Source organism: Phaseolus vulgaris, chromosome 2, assembly GCF_000499845.2.
Source record: "Phaseolus vulgaris cultivar G19833 chromosome 2, P. vulgaris v2.0, whole genome shotgun sequence".
NCBI classification, from domain to species: Eukaryota; Viridiplantae; Streptophyta; class Magnoliopsida; order Fabales; family Fabaceae; genus Phaseolus; species Phaseolus vulgaris.
This window is the reverse complement of record NC_023758.2, coordinates 42,514,858-42,533,491: the sequence shown is the minus strand read 5'-3', so window position 1 is coordinate 42,533,491 and position 18,634 is coordinate 42,514,858. Positions and strand designations below refer to the sequence as shown.

The following is an 18,634-nucleotide window of genomic DNA, read 5'->3' as shown; positions in this document are numbered from 1 at the left end:
GATATAACTTTTTTATTTTTAGGAATATTTATTTACTATAAGTTAAATTATAATTATATAAAGCAAATAATAAATAATTATTTATCTTTTTTAAAATGTTGTTATATGTTATCCTATATTATAATACTACTTATAAATAATTTATTCTCAAAATATAAAATATGTATATGAATTAAGGAAAAATACGTAACGATAGCGTGTAGCGACACCTCATCGTCATCATCATCTCTACTTCATCAGAAATAAACAAATATAAATAAACAGAAAGCACATAATAGCGCTGGACAAAGAAAAGAGATACCTTTCATTTGAGGAACCATAAAATTATTGATTCATCCACTCACTCCCATAAACCATACAAAACTTCGAGTCTCTCTTTCTTTGATTTTCACCTCTACGCCATTTCATCACGTGCCAACCTGTTCTTTGTTTCATCAACAAAAAAGTGATAACCCTCTGAACAATTCTCCACCGATGGTGAACACTCAATTTGAGGAATTGTTGTTGACCCCTCTCATAAGTAATCACCGTTTTCACGTGCCTCTGCTTCGATCTATATCGATCTTAATGAATTTCATTCACCCAAAACTTGTCTACCATGTTTTATTTTCCGCTTCCCTTGATTCTTTATTCTTTTTAATTTTTTGGTTTCGTCTTTTTATGTTTGCGTATCCAGCAAGTGTACTTGTTCATTGGGTTACTTGTGTTTCTCTGATCTGGGAAAGTAAAAAACAAAAAAAAAAGGAATTTTGGTTTTTGCATGGAGAAGGGTATTTTAAAATTTGATTAGTTTTGGTTTGGATGATCAACCTTTTATTACTGGCGATTATTTCAACTTCGATCAGGAAATTTTGTTTTTTTTTGTTTGATTGTAGAATATCCCATCATCTGGGAATAGTATACTTCTCAAAGTTTTCTTCTTTGGATTCCTTCACCTTAATTTCATCCTCAATTTCAACAGCACCTGAATTTTTAATATGGTGTCTATGAAAAGTAAAATCTATTTGTTTTTCTGATCATCTTCAGTTTCATGACTAAATGCTTTCTTTCTTGTGTCTTTGATTTATAGGGCGATTATAAATGAAGGCAGATAATCATATAATTCACTGTATTAAAAAAAGTGTCATTTTTATAAGTATGTTTTTTCTTTGTAGGTTTGAGACCTGAGATTTGCTAGTCAAATACATTCTTGAGGTACATGCTTGTTGCAAATTAGAACAATGTGTAGAGTTTCAAATGTTATAAACTGAAAAACTGACATTAATTAAGGTAGTGATACATTTGCACATATTTTCATAATTCCCAGAAGTGTTAGATCCTCTCTTCTGCTGTGTTTGGGCACTGTATAAGGTTGGCAGTGCCCATGGATGCCACTACCAGTGGAACCCCAACTATCCAATACCATAACATCCCTGATCAGCCAATTACCACCATTGTTGCCACACAATTGCCTACATTTCAACGGCATCAACGACATTGCTTTGGGGACTCCAGTCCAGGAGAGTTTCCCTTGTCTGCTAATCCTTCCATTGTTCTTCATGTCCTTACATCATGTAACTTGTATCCTCAAGACCTTGCTAAACTTGAGGCAAGTGATGTCTGTTTTACAGATTTTAAGTTGTTAATTGGAAGTACTAATTCTAACACTGCCGGTTTCATATCTGATGTGGTGTTTTGTAGGCAACATGCTCCTTCTTCAAGCAGCCGGCAAACTTTGAGCCAGATTTCGATTTGTCTTTGTCAGAGCTTGCTGCATTGGACATGTGCCAGAAAAGAGTCATTTTTAAGCCAATGACAACAGAACAACAGCAACATTTGAAGCAAATATGTGGGGGTTCTTGGAAATTGGTTCTGAGGTTTTTGCTCGCTGGAGAAGCATGTTGCAGAAGGGAAAAATCACAGGCAATAGCAGGTCCTGGTCATAGCATTGCTGTGACATCAAAAGGGATTGTGTATTCATTTGGGTCCAATAGTTCCGGTCAACTTGGGCATGGCACCACTGGAGAGGAATGGAAACCTCGACCAATCAGGTTCGGGCATTAGTTAGTACATTCCAGAGTTCTTACATCTTATTCTGCAAACGTAAGAAAGTGAACTTTTTGAATTAACTTATCTCTTTGTGGTGCAGAGCTTTGCAAGGCATCCGAATTATACAAGCTACTACTGCGACTGGGAGGACAATGCTGATCAGTGATTCAGGGCAGGTTTATGCCTTTGGGAAAGACTCTTTTGGTGATGCTGAAATTGGAATTCAAGGATCTAAAATGGTTACAACTCCACAGTTAGTTGATTCTTTGAAAAACATATTTGTTGTGCAAGCTGCAATTGGAAACTTTTTCACTGCTGTATTGTCAAGAGAAGGCAGGGTTTATACTTTTTCATGGGGTAGTGATGGCAAACTCTGTCACCATACTGATTCAAATGATGTTGAACCCCGTCCTTTATTAGGAGCTCTGGAACACATACCAGTAGTGCAAATAGCTGCTGGATTCTGCTACCTGCTTTGTTTGGCTTGTCAACCCAGTGGAATGTGAGCACCAGCTTGATCTCCTTTCCTTAACTGTTGCATTTTTTTTCAAAAGGAATTGAGATAAAAGTTCTATCATTTGATGCAAATTAGGCACTCTTCCACACTTCATTTTTTTCTGCGCATATTAACGTGGATGGAGTGTAATGAGAATTTTCTTTTGTATGTTATGATTTATTCTTGGATTGGAAAAACATATTTTGTTCTGTTCTCTTGAATTGCCAACATATATTAGCATCAGAAGTCCACATTTCCAAGATTATGAAAGTGTTTAGCCATTGCTGATTTTTTATTTTTAACATACGTAGACTGGTTTTGACATTTCATATCATTTTATTCGTAATAAGTAACTTTATGTTTATTGATTATGTTATCCTTATCTGAAATCTTAATAGGTCAGTGTACTCGGTTGGGTGTGGTTTGGGTGGGAAGCTTGGACATGGCTCAAAAACTGATGAGAAGTATCCTCGTCTGATTGAACAATTCCAGCTGTTAAACCTTAGGCCGATGGTGGTTGCAGCTGGTGCTTGGCATGCAGCTGTGGTGGGGCAGGATGGCCGTATTTGCACATGGGGGTGGGGTCGTTATGGCTGCCTGGGTCATGGTAATGAAGAATGTGAATCTGTACCTAAGGTGGTGGAAGAGTTGAGAGATGTCAAAGCAGTTCATGTTGCTACAGGGGATTACACCACATTTGTAGTGTCTGATAACGGTGATGTGTATTCTTTTGGTTGCGGAGAATCTGCTAGTCTTGGCCATAACCCCGAGAATCATGAGCAGGTCTGCTTTCTTATGCCTTTCACTCTGATTTGTTTGGCTTGATTGAAAGGAAGTTGCTTTCCTTTGATTTTTATGCAATCATGATATGATGAACTGGCTAGCGGTTTTTGCTTTGCAAGAACTGGAACTTTCAGTTTCAGAATGTAGCTTGTAGTTGAAGCTTTTCTTTTTTTAAGACCTGATCGCATTATACAAATGCCCGAGTTTATGCTAAATCTGAATGACGGGCCAGCATGACTTGAAAGTACTGAATTCATGTGCACTGTTGCAAAGTGCAAAATGAACTCTGGATTTTGTATTGGTTGTCCATTGTATTAAAATTTAATCTTGTGCTTGTGCAGGAAGACATGCATGCAAATGTGTTAAGTCCAAAGCTTGTGAGTTCAATGAAAGAGATCAATGAACGGGTGGTGCAGATTAGTCTGACCAATTCCATATATTGGAAAGCTCATACCTTTGCCTTAACTGAATCAGGGAAGTTGTATGCCTTTGGGGCTGGGGACAAAGGACAACTAGGTGTAGAGCTTGGTGCCAACCACACTGAAAGAGGAAAGCCAGAGCTGCTTGATATTGATCTTTGTTAACTATGTTTGCTGGTGTACTCCCAATTCTTTACACCATGTCATCCTCTAATTTATGCACACTACGTACAGTTTTAGTGTCAACAAATGACAGGGGCCTCACCCACTGCCTCTTCTGAGGTTCTTGACATTAATCTTAGGCTTCAACTAGATTATGATACTTTAAAATGTGAAGGTTTATATACAGTTCAGTTGTCTTGACTTTTGAATGTGGTTATCCTAGGATCATTTGCTTAGATAAAGTTGGTTAAATTTACTAATTTGCGATTCACTTGACATCACTGACTTCTTATTTTAATGTTTATAGGTAAGAGGTACTACTTCTTTCGGTAAGAGGTAACTTGTTTTATATTTTTTTATTATAGATTCAAAATATTTTTTTTTATAGATGACTAAAATTCTATATAAAAATGACAGTGGAGAGAGAATGGGAATAGTGGTTCTCAGTGAGGATTAACACTTAAGCTCTGTTTCGTTTTTAGTTTTGGACACTTCAAATCTAGTTTGGAGAGTTGTGGTATATTTGGCTATTTTTAAAAATATAGTTTTACCATAAAATTTTAGTTAAAAATTTATTCCTGCAAGACTTATATTGTTTTAATGAACTCAGTTGTAAATTTCAATACAAAGACGTCTTTAATATTTGGAAAAGCCACGTTGGAGAAACGTGCTCCAATGGGATTGTGGTTTCTAATATTATTCTTCTCTTATCCAAACAGTGACTTAGATGAGATTTCCACCTCATATCCCCCTTCTTATCACTTCAGTGAATTTTTTTTAGCATACCTAACTAAGCCTTCTTATTTGTTGATGCTAAAGGAATTGAAGGAATGAAAAAAAAAAATGAAGTTGTTTGTTTGATGTCATAGTGCAAAAAATTGAAAAAAAGGAAATTTATATAATTATATCTTTCATTGGAAAAAAAATAAAATTAAAAATTTGGGATGAATATACACTTCTCTTTCATTTTTTTGTTATTATAAAAATTATATAATCCAATATGATTATTTGATAATTGAATATAGGTAATGCATGTCAATATTTTGTATATAACTTGAATTTCTAGGTAACTTACCTAATTAATTATGTGATAAGTGTATAATTATTATGAATCCTAGGTAACTTACATAATAATGTGATAAGTTTATAATTAATTATGGATCTGGTGTCATGGTTAACTAACTCACATTCACCTTAATTCCATTGAATCCAACAAGAAGGGCAGAGCATGGGCATTTACAACAATTTCATCTCAACCAAACCCACTCATTAAAACACTATTATCTTCTCTTTTATCTTCTCTCTTTCACCTCATTCAAAGAAAAACTTCTATATTCTCCTCCCTTTCACCTCATACAAAGAAAAACTTCTACAAGGAGTTGGTTGAGATAGTAAGGTATGAATGGAAATAAATTTAATATAATGTTAGGTGTAATACAAAGTGAATTAACTAAAAAAATGAAGTTTATTATATTTTTTTTTCTATCTCTCTTGTTTTTTTTTTATTTCTTTTCAATATAAAATTGAATTTTGAATTTATTTCATATATATTTCTATTAAATTTTTTCTATCTAATTTATTTGTATATTCTTTACCAAACAAAATAAGTAACACAAAATATTGCTACACTTACTTTATTTATATATATATATATATATATATATAAATAAATGTATATATATAGTATAGATTATCCTTGTTTTACAAGCATCTCTTATTATTTAAGAATATGTCATCATAATCATATCATATTTACAATAAAAGATAAGGATAAGTTAGTATTTTAAAATTTCACAATACATACATTTTCAGAATTCATAAAATTCATTCGCATCTCAACCATATGTTATTATCAACACATAACCTACAACAAAATCTCTCAGGTTTATAATTTTGATCTTATCAATCAAGAAAATATAAATACATTCATACACAAATCTAAACATGTGTTATGATTCACTTTTCATACCTCAATATGTGTTATGATAATATGATAAACTCTCTTTCAGTTTTGCACCACATAATGTCATTGTTTATGTGACCTAACTATTAGTGAAGCAAGAGATCTTTATATCATATATGCATACACTTAATACCTCATACTATTATTAGTATTCATATAACATCCCAAGTTTGTGACTTCAACTTTCGTATATTTCATTCATATATATCACAACACACTCAACATATATTCTTACTCGTATAAATTTAAACTCAAATCATATTTCTTCTTTCATCATATAGAATTTACATCATACATTTCAAATGTTACATATCATCATGTACTTCATCAATCACATAATAAGTCACATACATATCAAATTTATCATTTGAAACCCTATACTCCAACATAAAATTAATATTAGCAAATTTCAATTTACCATTCATCACATTATAACAATATTCTAGAATAAAAGGTTGATAAATTATAACAATTTAGTGAAATATAAACAATTTTTAGATTTAAAACCATTTACAAACATATTTTCTTCATAGTCTAGAAAACATTGTCTCTTTTAACCACCATTATGCTCGATTGGCGAATTAGGCACATGTATAAATTTGTCTAACCACCATTTTGCTTGCTCAACCAAAGGTCTACTCATATAGTGACTTTTCGGTCTCCCAACAAATAAAACTTTCGGGTTTTCACTAAATCAAATTTCATTAGGCGAACAAAATGGTCACCAAAGACCTGTGCAAAACACAAATATACATTTTTTTTGCATAATTAATAGTTTCTCTTAGCCAAAAATCTAGTTATCCCGACGAAACTTCAACGGTCTGGCTCACACAATAAACTCAAATAAGACAACATAAAACTTTGATAATCAAACTGAAGATACCACTACGACCTTGGACTAGCAAAAATTTATCTTTGTACCTCAAAATTCATGTAAATTACGTTGCTTATAAACAACCCAAGTAAAAAATAAAAAAGAACTTACTCTAAATGAAATTATGATCAAATGGATATTTTCTATTCTATGCTAGCTTCATTATTGTAGGTTCAAATTTTGAAAAAAAAAATGAACGATTAACTCATAAATCTATAGAGAAGAACAAATATTTATTTTTAAAGAAATGATGATTTTTATAAAATGAAGTTTGAATAATTAATTTTACTATTTATAAGCTTTTTAACTTTAACAATAAAATATTCAAGGTTCAAGTCATTTTAACTACTTCTACTCTTAAACAAATTAAATTTCAAAGTTAGTTCTTTTAAGATCATACATCTTGTTCCATTATTTTCGAGATTTATCAGACCATACATATCCTTTCTGTCTCATTCCTAAAATCTTTCTAGTTACTTTATATAGATGGTTTCTTCTAAGTTTTCCTACTGGAATGAATCTTAATGTTCATATGTTTCAGTTTAAGATTAAGTTCAACAATCATAGCTAATAATCGTTGAGAAAATGGACTAAGTTTAAAAGGGAATGAATTGAACTTAAAAGAAAAACTTTAATTCTTTAAAAAAACGAGTAATTCAAACTTTTCTTTGAATTAATTTATTTAAGGGAAATTTTTTGAACAAAATTTAAAAAAATGGTCTTTTAGGGAGAAAATCGATCGACGTGATCTCCAACTTGCGTAAAAAATGAAGCTTATAACAGGCTCATGAGTTGGGAGAAATTCGACCGACGCGGTCCCCAACTTGCATAAAAAATGAAACCTATACAGGCTCAAGAGTGGGGAGAAATCCAACCGACGCGATCCCCAACTTGCGTAAAAAATGAAGCCTATAACAGGCTCAGGAGTTGGGAGAAAACCGATCGACTTAGGTGTCCTACTTGCATGAAAGTCGAGCTTACCACACTCATTAAGTAGGAATTAAGCCGACCAACCTCACTATCAGACCGGACGTTAGCCTTTGCACCTAGCAGGCTTGGCTCAAGGCTGGGGGTTGTGTACCGTCCCGATAAATGGCTAGGAATTAAGCCGAGCTACCCGTGTCTCCATACCACTGAGAGGCTCATCAGAGTCCGTCCAGATCACACTATAAATGTTAAACGCAGGATTCCTGATTATACTATAAATGCTAAACAGAGTATTCCTAATTACACTATAAATGTTGACGCAATATTCCTTATTACACTATAAATATCCTCTGATTATATCACATAAATGCCCTAACTTATTTGCCTAATATCCCTTATTATATTACATAAATACTTCGATTATATTATATGATATTCAGATTTTATGTAAAGTTATCATAATATGACACATTGATGCCTAAAGGAACCAGAGTCAAAAATTCAAGCTCATGAAGGCTTATAAATAGACAACCACCTAGAGGAGTATATCAACTTGCACCTTTGCAATATATTCCACTATATACACTATATTTTGTGTTCTTACTGACTTGAGCGTCGTAGTGTAATCACAGGTGGAACCCCCCTCATCCCAAAAGAACGGTTCGCTAAAGCTTGGAGGTAGTTATACCAGCGTCTTGCTAGATCGAGTACTAAAAAAGAGACCAAGAAGAACTCATTCGTAATCCGATGGACGGCGAGAACACTAATAAATATTTTTTTATTATTCAAGATTTTGAATAGTTTTACTCAATCTAATTAATAATTAATTTATTAAATCATTCTAGTTAATAACTAACAAGTCATATCCCTATTAATAAGAATCAACTACTAATAAAATTATGATAACAAAATTAAAAAAATTATCATAATTTTTTAAATTTTTTTATAAAAAATACATTTATAAAAATAATTATAAAATATTTTTTTAATAATTTTATTATGGGTAATTTTTTTATTATAAATAGTTCATTAAATTTTAAAAAATAGTTATGAAATAAATTATATTAATAAAGATATAATTGGTAATTAAACCATACATTAATAGTTAAAATTCTCTTTGGTGGAAACACATCTGCTTACACGTGTATTCATTTTCTCTTTTTGATAAAAAATAAAATAAATAATTTTTATGTAATTATTTTTAGATTTATGAAAAAATATATTTATAAAATAAACAAATATCTTTTTATAATTTTATAACAGGTAGCTTTTTATTGTGGGTAGTTAATTAATTCAAAAGAATTTGTAAAATTTAAAGAATAAAGTAAAAAATGAAATATATTGATGAATTACACTAAGATAGTTTTAGTTGCAAATGGGTTGTAGAATTAAATAAATTGGTGTGACTTAAGAGTAACAACAATCATAACCACATCGTCATTAGCAATAATCATATAAATAAAAGAGAGATAAAAGAGACCCTTGCATTTCAGAAACAAGAAATTATTGATTCATCCATTTCACTCTCAAAAGCTATACAAAACCTCAACTCTCTTTCTTTCTCTCTCTCACTCTGATTTTCAGCTCTTGCCCATTTGATCATATACTCACTTGATCTTTCCTTCATTTAAAAAACTTCACAACTCTCTCCACAATTCTGCACCGATGGTGAAGATTCGGTTTGAGGAATCGCTGTTGATCCCTCTCATAAGTAATCACCGCTTCCACGTGTCTCTGTTTCGATCTATAACGATCATAATGAATTCCATTCACCCAAAACTTGTTTACCATGTTTTATTTTCGGCTCTCCCTTCCCTTGATTCCTTATTCTTTTTAATTTTTGTTGCTTTTCCCTTTTTCTGGTTGCGTATCCAGCAAGTGTACTTGTTCATTGGGTTACTTGTGATTCCCTGATCTGGGAAAGTCAACAAAAAAAAAGGGATGTTTGATTTCCGTATGGAAGAGGGTATTTTGCAATTTGATTCATTTTGATTGGGATGATCAACCTTTGATGCGATTATTTCAACTTTGATCAGAAATTTTTTTCCTTTTTTAGTTTTCTGTTTTTGGGTGTATGATTGTAGAATATCCCATAATCTGGGAACAGTGTAATTCTCAAAGATTTCTTCTTTGGATTCCATCACTTTATTTGGATCCTCAATTTTGATCATAAGGTTTCACCCTTAATCAATTATACGATCGGTCAAATTTTTTTTTATTGTGGTATATAAGTTTCATGACTAAATTCTTGCCTTCTGGTGTCTTTGATTTATATAGTGCTGTTGTGAATAGAGACAGACAATCATGTAATTCAACTGCATTAGAAAAAACTAAACTTGTTTCTCTTTTATAAGTATATTTTTTTTCTTTGTAGGTTTGAGACCTGAGATTTGCTAGTCAAATACATTCTTGAGGTACATGCTTGTTACAAGTTAGAACAATGTGTAGAGTTTCAGATGCTATAAACTGAGAAATAGAAATTAAATAATGTAGTAATGCATTTGCACATATTTTCATAATTCCCAGAAGTGTTAGATCCTTTCTTCTGCTGTGTTTGGGCACTGTATAAGGTTGGCAGTGCCCATGGATGCCACTACCAGTGGAACCCCAACTATACAATACCATAACATCCCTGATCAGCCAATTACTACCATTGTTGCCACACAATTGCCTACATTTCAGCGCCAACTACGCCATTGCTTTGGGGACTCCAGTCCAGGAGAGTTTCCCTTGTCTGCTAATCCTTCAATTGTCCTTCATGTCCTTACATCATGTAGCTTGTATCCTCAAGACCTTGCTAAACTTGAGGCAAGTGCAGTGCTTATCTGCATTTCAGCTCTTAATTAATTAATTGTAATTACTAAGTCTAATACTGTTGGTTTCTTTTTTATTGTGTATTTTTTAGGCAACATGCTCCTTCTTCAAGAAGCCGGCAAACTTTGCTCCGGATTTCGATTTGTCCTTGTCAGAGCTTGCTGCATTGGACATGTGCCAGAAGAGAGCCATTTTTAAGCCAATGACGACTGAACAACAGCAAGATTTGAAGCAAAGATGTGGTGGTTCTTGGAAATTGGTTCTGAGGTTTTTGATGGCTGGAGAAGCATGTTGCAGAAGAGAGAAATCACAGGCAATAGCAGGTCCTGGTCATAGCATTGCTGTGACATCAAAAGGGGTTGTTTATTCATTTGGGTCCAATAGTTCAGGACAACTTGGGCATGGTACAACTAAAGAGGAATGGCAACCTCGACCAATCAGGTTGGAACTTTAGTTATTGCATTCCACAGTTCTTGTTGAATTGAGGATAACATAACTCCATTATGCTGCAGAGCTTTACAAGGCATCCGGATTATACAAGCTACTGTTGCGACAGGGAGAACAATGTTAATCAGTGATTTTGGGCAGGTTTATGCCTTTGGGAAAGACTCTTTTGGTGAAGCTGAGAATGGAATTCAAGGATCTAAAATGGTTACAGCTCCACAGTTAGTTGAATCTTTGAAAAACATATTTGTTGTGCAAGCTGCAATTGGAAACTTTTTCACAGCCGTATTGTCAAGAGAAGGCAGGGTTTATACTTTTTCTTGGGGTAGTGATGGAAAACTCTGCCACCATACAGATCCTAATGATGTGGAACCTCGTCCTTTATTAGGAGCTCTGGAGCACATGCCAGTAGTGCAGATAGCTGCCGGTTTCTGCTACCTCCTTTGTTTGGTTTGTCAACCAAGTGGAATGTGAGCTTCATCTTTTTTTTCTCCTTCTCTTAACTGTTGGAATTCCTTTTTGGCAAGAAGAGAATTGAGAGTTATATCATTGATGCAAGTTGGGCACTCTTCCATCATTATTTTTTCTATGCATATTGCTAGATCGAAAAGAGAATATTTTGTATTATGATTTATTCCTCTAATGGCAAACCATATATCTTCCATACTGTTTTCTTTAATTGTCTACATGTACTTTCATCGTAAGTTCCCAACTTCAAGATTTATGAAAGTGCTTAAGCATTGCTGATTTTTATTCTTTTAGATTTTACATTACCTTTCATTTTAATTGTAATGACTATGTGTGTCTGCGCGTCTTTGTTTATTGATTGATTATGTGATCCTTTTCTGAAATCTTAATAGGTCTGTCTACTCTGTTGGGTGTGGTTTGGGTGGGAAGCTTGGCCATGGCTCAAAAACTGATGAGAAGTATCCTCGTTTGATCGAACAATTCCAAGTGTTAAACCTTCAGCCAAAGGTGGTTGCGGCTGGTGCTTGGCATGCAGCTGTGGTGGGGCAGGACGGCCGGATTTGCACATGGGGCTGGGGTCGTTGTGGCTGCTTGGGTCATGGTAATGAAGAATGTGAATCTGTACCTAAGGTGGTGGAAGAGTTGAGAGATGTCAAAGCAGTTCATGTTGCTACAGGAGATTACACCACCTTTGTAGTGGCTGATAATGGTGATGTGTATTCATTTGGTTGTGGAGAATCTGCCAGTCTTGGCCATAACCCTGAGAATAATGAACAGGTCTGCTTGCTCATGCCTTGCACTGTATTTATTTGTGAATTGTTTGTTTGGCTTGGTTAAAAGGAAGTTGCCTTCCTTTTATTTGTGCAATCATGATGTGACAGTCCAAGCTCCCGTTGTTAAGACCTGGTTATTATGCAATATGGATTACATTTGCTTGTAAAATGCCTATAGAACCGAGGCACAAGTATCAGAAACCTAATTTTATGTTGGTGACTACAATGCATTGTATGAAAGTTTAATCTTATGTTTGTTGTTGTGCAGGGAGACATGCATGCAAATGTGTTAAGTCCAAAGCTTGTGAGTTCAATGAAAGAGATCAATGAAAAGGTGGTGCAGATTAGTCTGACCAATTCCATATATTGGAATGCTCATACCTTTGCCTTAACTGAATCAGGGAAGTTGTATGCCTTTGGGGCTGGGGACAAAGGACAACTAGGTGTAGAGCTTGGTGCCAACCACACTGAAAGAGGAAAGCCAGAGCGACTTGATATTGATCTTGGTTAACTGTGTGGTTGGTGTATTGCAATTCTTTACACCGTGTCATACTCTAATTTATGCTCACCATGCACAGTATTTAGTGTTTTAATCCCTTGTTTATTATGTAAATAGAATCAAAGAATGCATCGACAATGTCCAAGCTAGGCAACAGATAACAGGGGCCTCACCAACAGCCACTTCTGATGTTGTTAACGTTAATCTTATATGCTTCAACTAGATTATGATACTTGAAAATGGTGAAGGTTCATATACACCTCAGTTGTCTTGACTTTTTTAGTTATCCTAGGATCATTTGCTTAGATAAAGTTGGTTCAATCTACTAATTTGCGATTCTCTTGACACCACTGACTCTTTATTTAATCATTGAATTTATCTCATCTAAAATCAAATTAGGCAAAGTATTGAAGTGATTGAAAAAGAGACAAGTTGTGAGGTAAGATCTAAAGTTTTTGAAACAATTTGTCGAGATCTTAAGATAGTAAATGGAGAACGTAAAATATATAAGCTTGCCAAAACTAGGAAAAGAAAAAAAAAATATCTGGATTACGTGCCATTATGGATGATGAAACAAAAAAAATTGTTTATAGATCATGAACAAAATTTTGCTTATTATAGTACATAGAGTTCAAGTTTGAGATATAAAAGAAGTTTTTAAGACTTTGACGATGAAAATTGTAAATTTGTTGGTCTTTTTTTGTATTATAATGAAAGTTGTGTTCCGCTAAGTTATTTGGCGAAATTTGAAGTACCAAAAAAATGGTAGGTAAGTAGAGGAACATTTTTTGTTCCTGTATTTAAAATCAGAGGGGATATTTAAAATGGTGTATATTAGAAAAGAAATTGTTAAAAAAAGGGTAATTAAGTTTAGATTAAAAGAAGATGTCGCATCAGAGATAGTGAATTGAGGTTGTACATGGCGTGTACGATAATGTAACTATTGTGAGTCTTAAAAGCAAGAGTAAGGAATTTTCTAGAAGGATAAAATTACATAAAAACTTATTAATAAATGCATATATTTTTTTAATGATATAAATTTAATGGAGGAATGCTGAACTTGAGCTTTGGAGGAAGACTCTGAAGTCTAAGAATTTGTTCTTATAAAAGAGTAAAACATAATATATGTATTTTAATTTGAACAATAAATAAGAGGAAAATTATTTGGAGGTTAAAATGGGAGATGTTGTGTGAGGAACTCTTTTTATTACTCATAATATCTCATTAATGTTGAAGGTGGGAGTAGGTCAAAATATCTTACAATAAAGAACTATAAGCCCAAGAAAATTAAGAAAGACCTTGTGATTGAAGGAAGGGAATAGAAAAAAAAAACATTAAAAACTTATGCAGTGATGAAAGAAGCTTCTTCTATTAATTCTTTGACGTGCCTTTTAAAAACAATCTCTCTTTTTTATTGATTGAATTTTCATAACATGATTCATAAGTATTATCGATGAACAATATTTTCATAGATGTTCGAAAATCAGAGTGAGAACAATAAAGTCGAAGTCAGTGACGATGATATTTCACCTTCACCCCTCCTAAAGTTTCATCCGAACAACGACCCCAAAACGACAACGAATAAGACTACCATATGACACTTTTTCATAGATGACAATTTTTCCTACTTTTCTATTTTATAATAAATTATACTTATTTATCATTTTATAAATATTGTTTTAATGTTATCCATTTTTTTTATAAATAAAACTACTTCACGAACATAATTTTATTTTTTTTAAACTACAAAACTATTTTTAATTTTAACAATATTTAAAAAGTACTAAATATTTTACATTTATTACACAACATATTTTTATCAACTTAATTTAATTTAAGGTAATTTTGTTTTTTGTCAAAGCAAAATTTAGTTTTGATTTTTTAAAATTATTTATCAATAAAATAAAAATTTTCACAATATTCTTATTCACTTCATGTAATTCTAAACAATTTTTAAATTATTATTATATATATTTTTTAATTTTAAAACATATTAATTATTTAAAAAAAAAACAATTGAACTTGTCAACCGAATAATTTTAATTGAGACAAAATACATTGAAGTTGTGAATCCATGTCCAGTTTTATTCACAATTTATTTAAACTGCAAGTGTTGACAACTTTAATTAAAAAAAAGTGGCAGATTAATGAATTTAATTGACGTTTGTTTATGTAAAAAATCTCATTTCTATAATTTTTTTCACATTTGCCTATTTGTAATACTAAAACTAAATTGCACCATTTTGATAAAATTTGCAAGAAATGTTAGTTTGAAAAAAAAAATATTTAGAACCACTGGAATCAATTTGAAAGATATTTATAGAATAAATTTTTTTTCTTATTTATCATCATTATTAGTTTAATTCCGTTATAAATTATAACCACAAACCATACATTCCTAACTGTAAGTAGCCAAAAACCCCTAAACTGTACCGTAACAAACGGTTTCCCTCACACATCGTAACCCCGTTTCGTACCCTATAATACGAACCCTCCTCTTCATGACTTTTACGGAACCACAACACGTTAGAGTTAATATTATTCCGTGCAGACTTTCTCTAATTCCTTTCTTTAGAGAAAACCTGCACACCCTAATTTAATTCATTACTATTATTTTTTTTAAAATGGCACGTGCATGCCGTGTTGTGGTTCTGGCCCTCCTCATGCTCGCCGTAGTTGGCCTCGCCTCCGCGGCTGATAAGACGGCAGCACCAGCTGATTCCAACGACGCAGACTATGACGATGATGATTACAGCATTGGAGCAATCGGCAGCGGAGCCGCATTAAACGGCGTCGTCGCTGCACCCCTTGGTGGACCCGTGCCTCCCGGTGCTTTCGCCAACGCGAAGGGTGGTGATACTGCTCCCACCACCGCCGCGGCCTACCCCATATATTTCTCCGCCATCGCCGGAGTTGCCTCCGCTGCTGTTGCCGCCGCCTTCTACTTATAAAATGTCATTGTGTAGCTGGAGAGGTTGCGTCTTGCATGTAAAGATACATCCAACATGCAATTATAATACTTTTAATTTTTATACTATATATATATACAGAATAATTAATATTAAACTGGTAATTATTTTATTTTAACTAAAAAAATTCGAGTTCATATGCAAGAGACAAGCGTTTAAAATATTTAAATAATCCTTTTTATAATAAGTTTATTCAATTTTGACAGGATTGTAAAAGATTCACGCGTTTTAAACAAATATTAAATTGATTTGTCGTGATAAAGATAACCAGAAATAATCTTCCTTTTTCACGTATTTGGTTGAGTGTTAAGTGAACATTTTTAATTGGACGATAATTTTTATTCTTCTTGAAACATTATCATGAAGTATTTTAATTATCTGATTTTGATTAAAATATATTTTAATGGCATTTTAAGAGAAAAACAAAACAAACAAATGTTAAGCACTTTTACTTTGATAATTGCATTACATATTTTCGTAGCAGTCTTTTGTTGTTAATATGATTAGTACATCAAAATGAGGATTATATCAACTTCATTCCTAACAAAGTAATTAATAAATCAAACTTAATCGCTAAAAAAATAACTTAAAATGTTAAAAGGACTAAAATATTCTACCTTTGTAATCTTGAGAGAGTAGTTTTCTTTTTTTCTTGGGATCAAAATATCTTATTTTGTATATTTATCCTATTTTGGATCTTGATCACAAATAATCTTAGGGATATTTAATATACCTTTCAAAATACTTTTGATAACATGTAAAAGTAAATGTTAAACATTTTTTTCACGTTATAAATGTATTTTTATTTTAAATTTTTAATCAGTATTTTATGACCATCCTTAATTTAATGTAATAAAATACCCAACTAACATTGATTAGGGAAAACACAAATTTGCATGGTAGGTAGTCGTCAACAAATTACAGTACACACGCATGCATATTGAGTGATCTCATAGAATAATGTTACTAGCTTCAATAATTGTACATTTTTTTTTCAAACATCAATCATTAGTTTCTATGAAAAGTTTTGATGATTTTAAAAAGGAAAAAACGTGCACGACAAGTTTGATTTTATCTCATAAGTATACTTGATGAAAACTTTATTCAACATTGACAATTTTTTATTGTAGTTAAAATACCATGTGGTTTATATTAACGGCAATTAGTAATAAATAGTTGTTTGATTAACTTTTCATATTTCTGAAAATATATTTAAAATTTTAAATAATTAAAAATAGAAACATAGAAGTTATGATAGAATTAGAAAAAAAAAACTTTTCACTTTCTCATGCTGATAAAATCTGTTCACTCCCATAGAATGAGAATAAAAAAAATGTATAAACACAGGAATGTAACTTCGAGAAAAATTACCAGTGATTCTTTATAACCTTAACGTAATAAATCAATGCCTCCTTAAGAAGAATAGTTTGATTTTAAATAGAATAATGATACACGTACACTTACACTGTATTAGGGTTAGGGATTATATAATGTTGAAAAAAATTTGAAAAAAAACAAGCGCAAAGCTTAGGAATTGAAATTGTAAAACCCTAAATCCTAAATTTTCCATTACTTTTAAATATCGTCTTAACCTTTGTACAATATATTTAATCACATTTATCTCAATCTAATATTTTTCCGGTAAGGTACGATGTTATCTTCAACAAAAATCTTTTTTTCAACCACGAAAAATGTTATCTTCAACAAAAATATTTGATCTTATGCCTTCAAAGTAAGAATTAAAATTTACTTAGTGCAGAAGTCAATCTAATACTTTGAAGTCATTTTTAGGTCAACATCATGTGGTTATCAAACTACAATGATTATTTAATCAGTTTATCAACACATTTTATCATATTTTATAACTTTGTTAATCATACTTTTGTATAACTCAAGTGTCATGATGAATTAAATTATCTCACACAAATTTATAATTACCACTAATAAATTAAAACATTTACTTCATGTCATTCACTTACTACTTTTTATCATTCTTACATTAATAACCATAATTTCTTATTAATCATTTTACCAAATTTTTAACACAGTTAACCATATTTCACAATTATGTTAACTCGCAATTTTTTTCCACCTAAGAATGCAATCAAGATAAACAATAAAATATGAATCATTATTTTTCCTATGTAATTCATTCACTGCTTTTTTATTATGAGGGAAATCACCATAATTTTGTAATTAATTTACTCATGTACCCTATGGTGTGCACAGCTAATCATATTTGATAATTATGTTAACAATTGTGTTTTTCACCAAAATGCAATACACAAATTCATAAAATTATGTCACCTAAAGTCTCAATAATGAATGATAATTGGATCATTAATCTCATGAAAACTTATTGTTATTCTTAACTTATTCACCTCTATATTTTTTAAGTCAAAATCTATTAATTTTGAATGATAAAAATCATTTTACCAATTGTCAATTACACTTAACCACCTTTTACAACTATATCATTTTTAAGTCAAACCTATGAATTTTAAATTATAAAAAATCATTTTACGAAAGGTCAACCACACTTAACCATCTTTTACTATGTTAACACAAACATTAATTTGTATGTCATTCACCACTCTCTTACATTACTCATTTAATCAAATTCTCAACCCAGATTAACTACATTTCACAACTATACCCACATTTTTTTCACCAAAATATAAACACAATAATTAAAAATTATGCCACCTAAAATTTCAAGAAACAATAAAAATGGAATAATTGTCTTCGTAGTTATTCACCCATTGTTTTTTGTTATTCTGAGCACAATCACAATAATTTTTAAATTAATTAATTTATACATGTACCCATACAATTATGCAATGATTTCTAACTAAAAAGTCATTTTACTAAATGTGAACACAATCATATTTTACAATAACGTTAACCAAAGTTTTTCTTCCCTGATGCATCACCACGTGAAGTTCTCCTACTGGCCACTTCAGAGTCTGTTTTCAGCATGTATTTAATTTTTAATTTTTTTTTGAGAAATACAAG

The 18,634-nt window shown here is 31.9% G+C and overlaps 2 protein-coding genes across 6 annotated transcripts; both read left to right on the top strand.

The window, feature by feature from the left end:
• Nucleotides 1-258: 258 nt before the first annotated feature.
• On the top strand, nucleotides 259-4,164 carry LOC137812296 (ultraviolet-B receptor UVR8-like). Of its 3 annotated transcripts, XM_068614225.1 has the most exons (7): nucleotides 259-520; nucleotides 1,155-1,194; nucleotides 1,307-1,588; nucleotides 1,681-2,030; nucleotides 2,129-2,530; nucleotides 2,923-3,307; nucleotides 3,649-4,164. In XM_068614225.1, the coding sequence occupies exons 3-7, from the start codon at nucleotides 1,364-1,366 to the stop codon at nucleotides 3,889-3,891; spliced, it is 1,605 nt and encodes a 534-aa protein (XP_068470326.1). In that variant the 5' UTR covers nucleotides 259-520; nucleotides 1,155-1,194; nucleotides 1,307-1,363; the 3' UTR covers nucleotides 3,892-4,164. The 3 variants fall into 3 exon arrangements, with proteins under 3 accessions (XP_068470326.1, XP_068470327.1, XP_068470328.1); XM_068614226.1 differs by having other exon boundaries at nucleotides 280-1,194; XM_068614227.1 differs by lacking the exon at nucleotides 1,155-1,194 and having other exon boundaries at nucleotides 283-520.
• Nucleotides 4,165-9,046: 4,882 nt separating this feature from the next.
• Nucleotides 9,047-12,995, top strand: LOC137812294 (ultraviolet-B receptor UVR8-like). Of its 3 annotated transcripts, XM_068614222.1 has the most exons (7): nucleotides 9,074-9,363; nucleotides 10,027-10,066; nucleotides 10,179-10,460; nucleotides 10,558-10,907; nucleotides 10,979-11,380; nucleotides 11,771-12,155; nucleotides 12,420-12,995. In XM_068614222.1, the coding sequence occupies exons 3-7, from the start codon at nucleotides 10,236-10,238 to the stop codon at nucleotides 12,660-12,662; spliced, it is 1,605 nt and encodes a 534-aa protein (XP_068470323.1). In that variant the 5' UTR covers nucleotides 9,074-9,363; nucleotides 10,027-10,066; nucleotides 10,179-10,235; the 3' UTR covers nucleotides 12,663-12,995. The 3 variants fall into 3 exon arrangements, with proteins under 3 accessions (XP_068470324.1, XP_068470323.1, XP_068470325.1); XM_068614224.1 differs by having other exon boundaries at nucleotides 9,137-9,363; nucleotides 10,027-10,460; XM_068614223.1 differs by having other exon boundaries at nucleotides 9,047-10,460.
• Nucleotides 12,996-18,634: the final 5,639 nt, after the last annotated feature.

Excerpts from the sequence above, each read along its gene's own strand:
- LOC137812296 (XM_068614225.1), top strand. The coding sequence starts at position 1,364 with ATGGATGCCACTACCAGTGGAACCCCAACTATCCAATACCATAACATC. Across the intron at positions 2,031-2,128 it reads TGGAAACCTCGACCAATCAG|AGCTTTGCAAGGCATCCGAA; the intron begins GTTCGGGCATTA and ends TTTGTGGTGCAG. Across the intron at positions 3,308-3,648 it reads ACCCCGAGAATCATGAGCAG|GAAGACATGCATGCAAATGT; the intron begins GTCTGCTTTCTT and ends GTGCTTGTGCAG.
- LOC137812294 (XM_068614223.1), top strand. The coding sequence starts at position 10,236 with ATGGATGCCACTACCAGTGGAACCCCAACTATACAATACCATAACATC. Across the intron at positions 11,381-11,770 it reads GTTTGTCAACCAAGTGGAAT|GTCTGTCTACTCTGTTGGGT; the intron begins GTGAGCTTCATC and ends AAATCTTAATAG. Across the intron at positions 12,156-12,419 it reads ACCCTGAGAATAATGAACAG|GGAGACATGCATGCAAATGT; the intron begins GTCTGCTTGCTC and ends GTTGTTGTGCAG.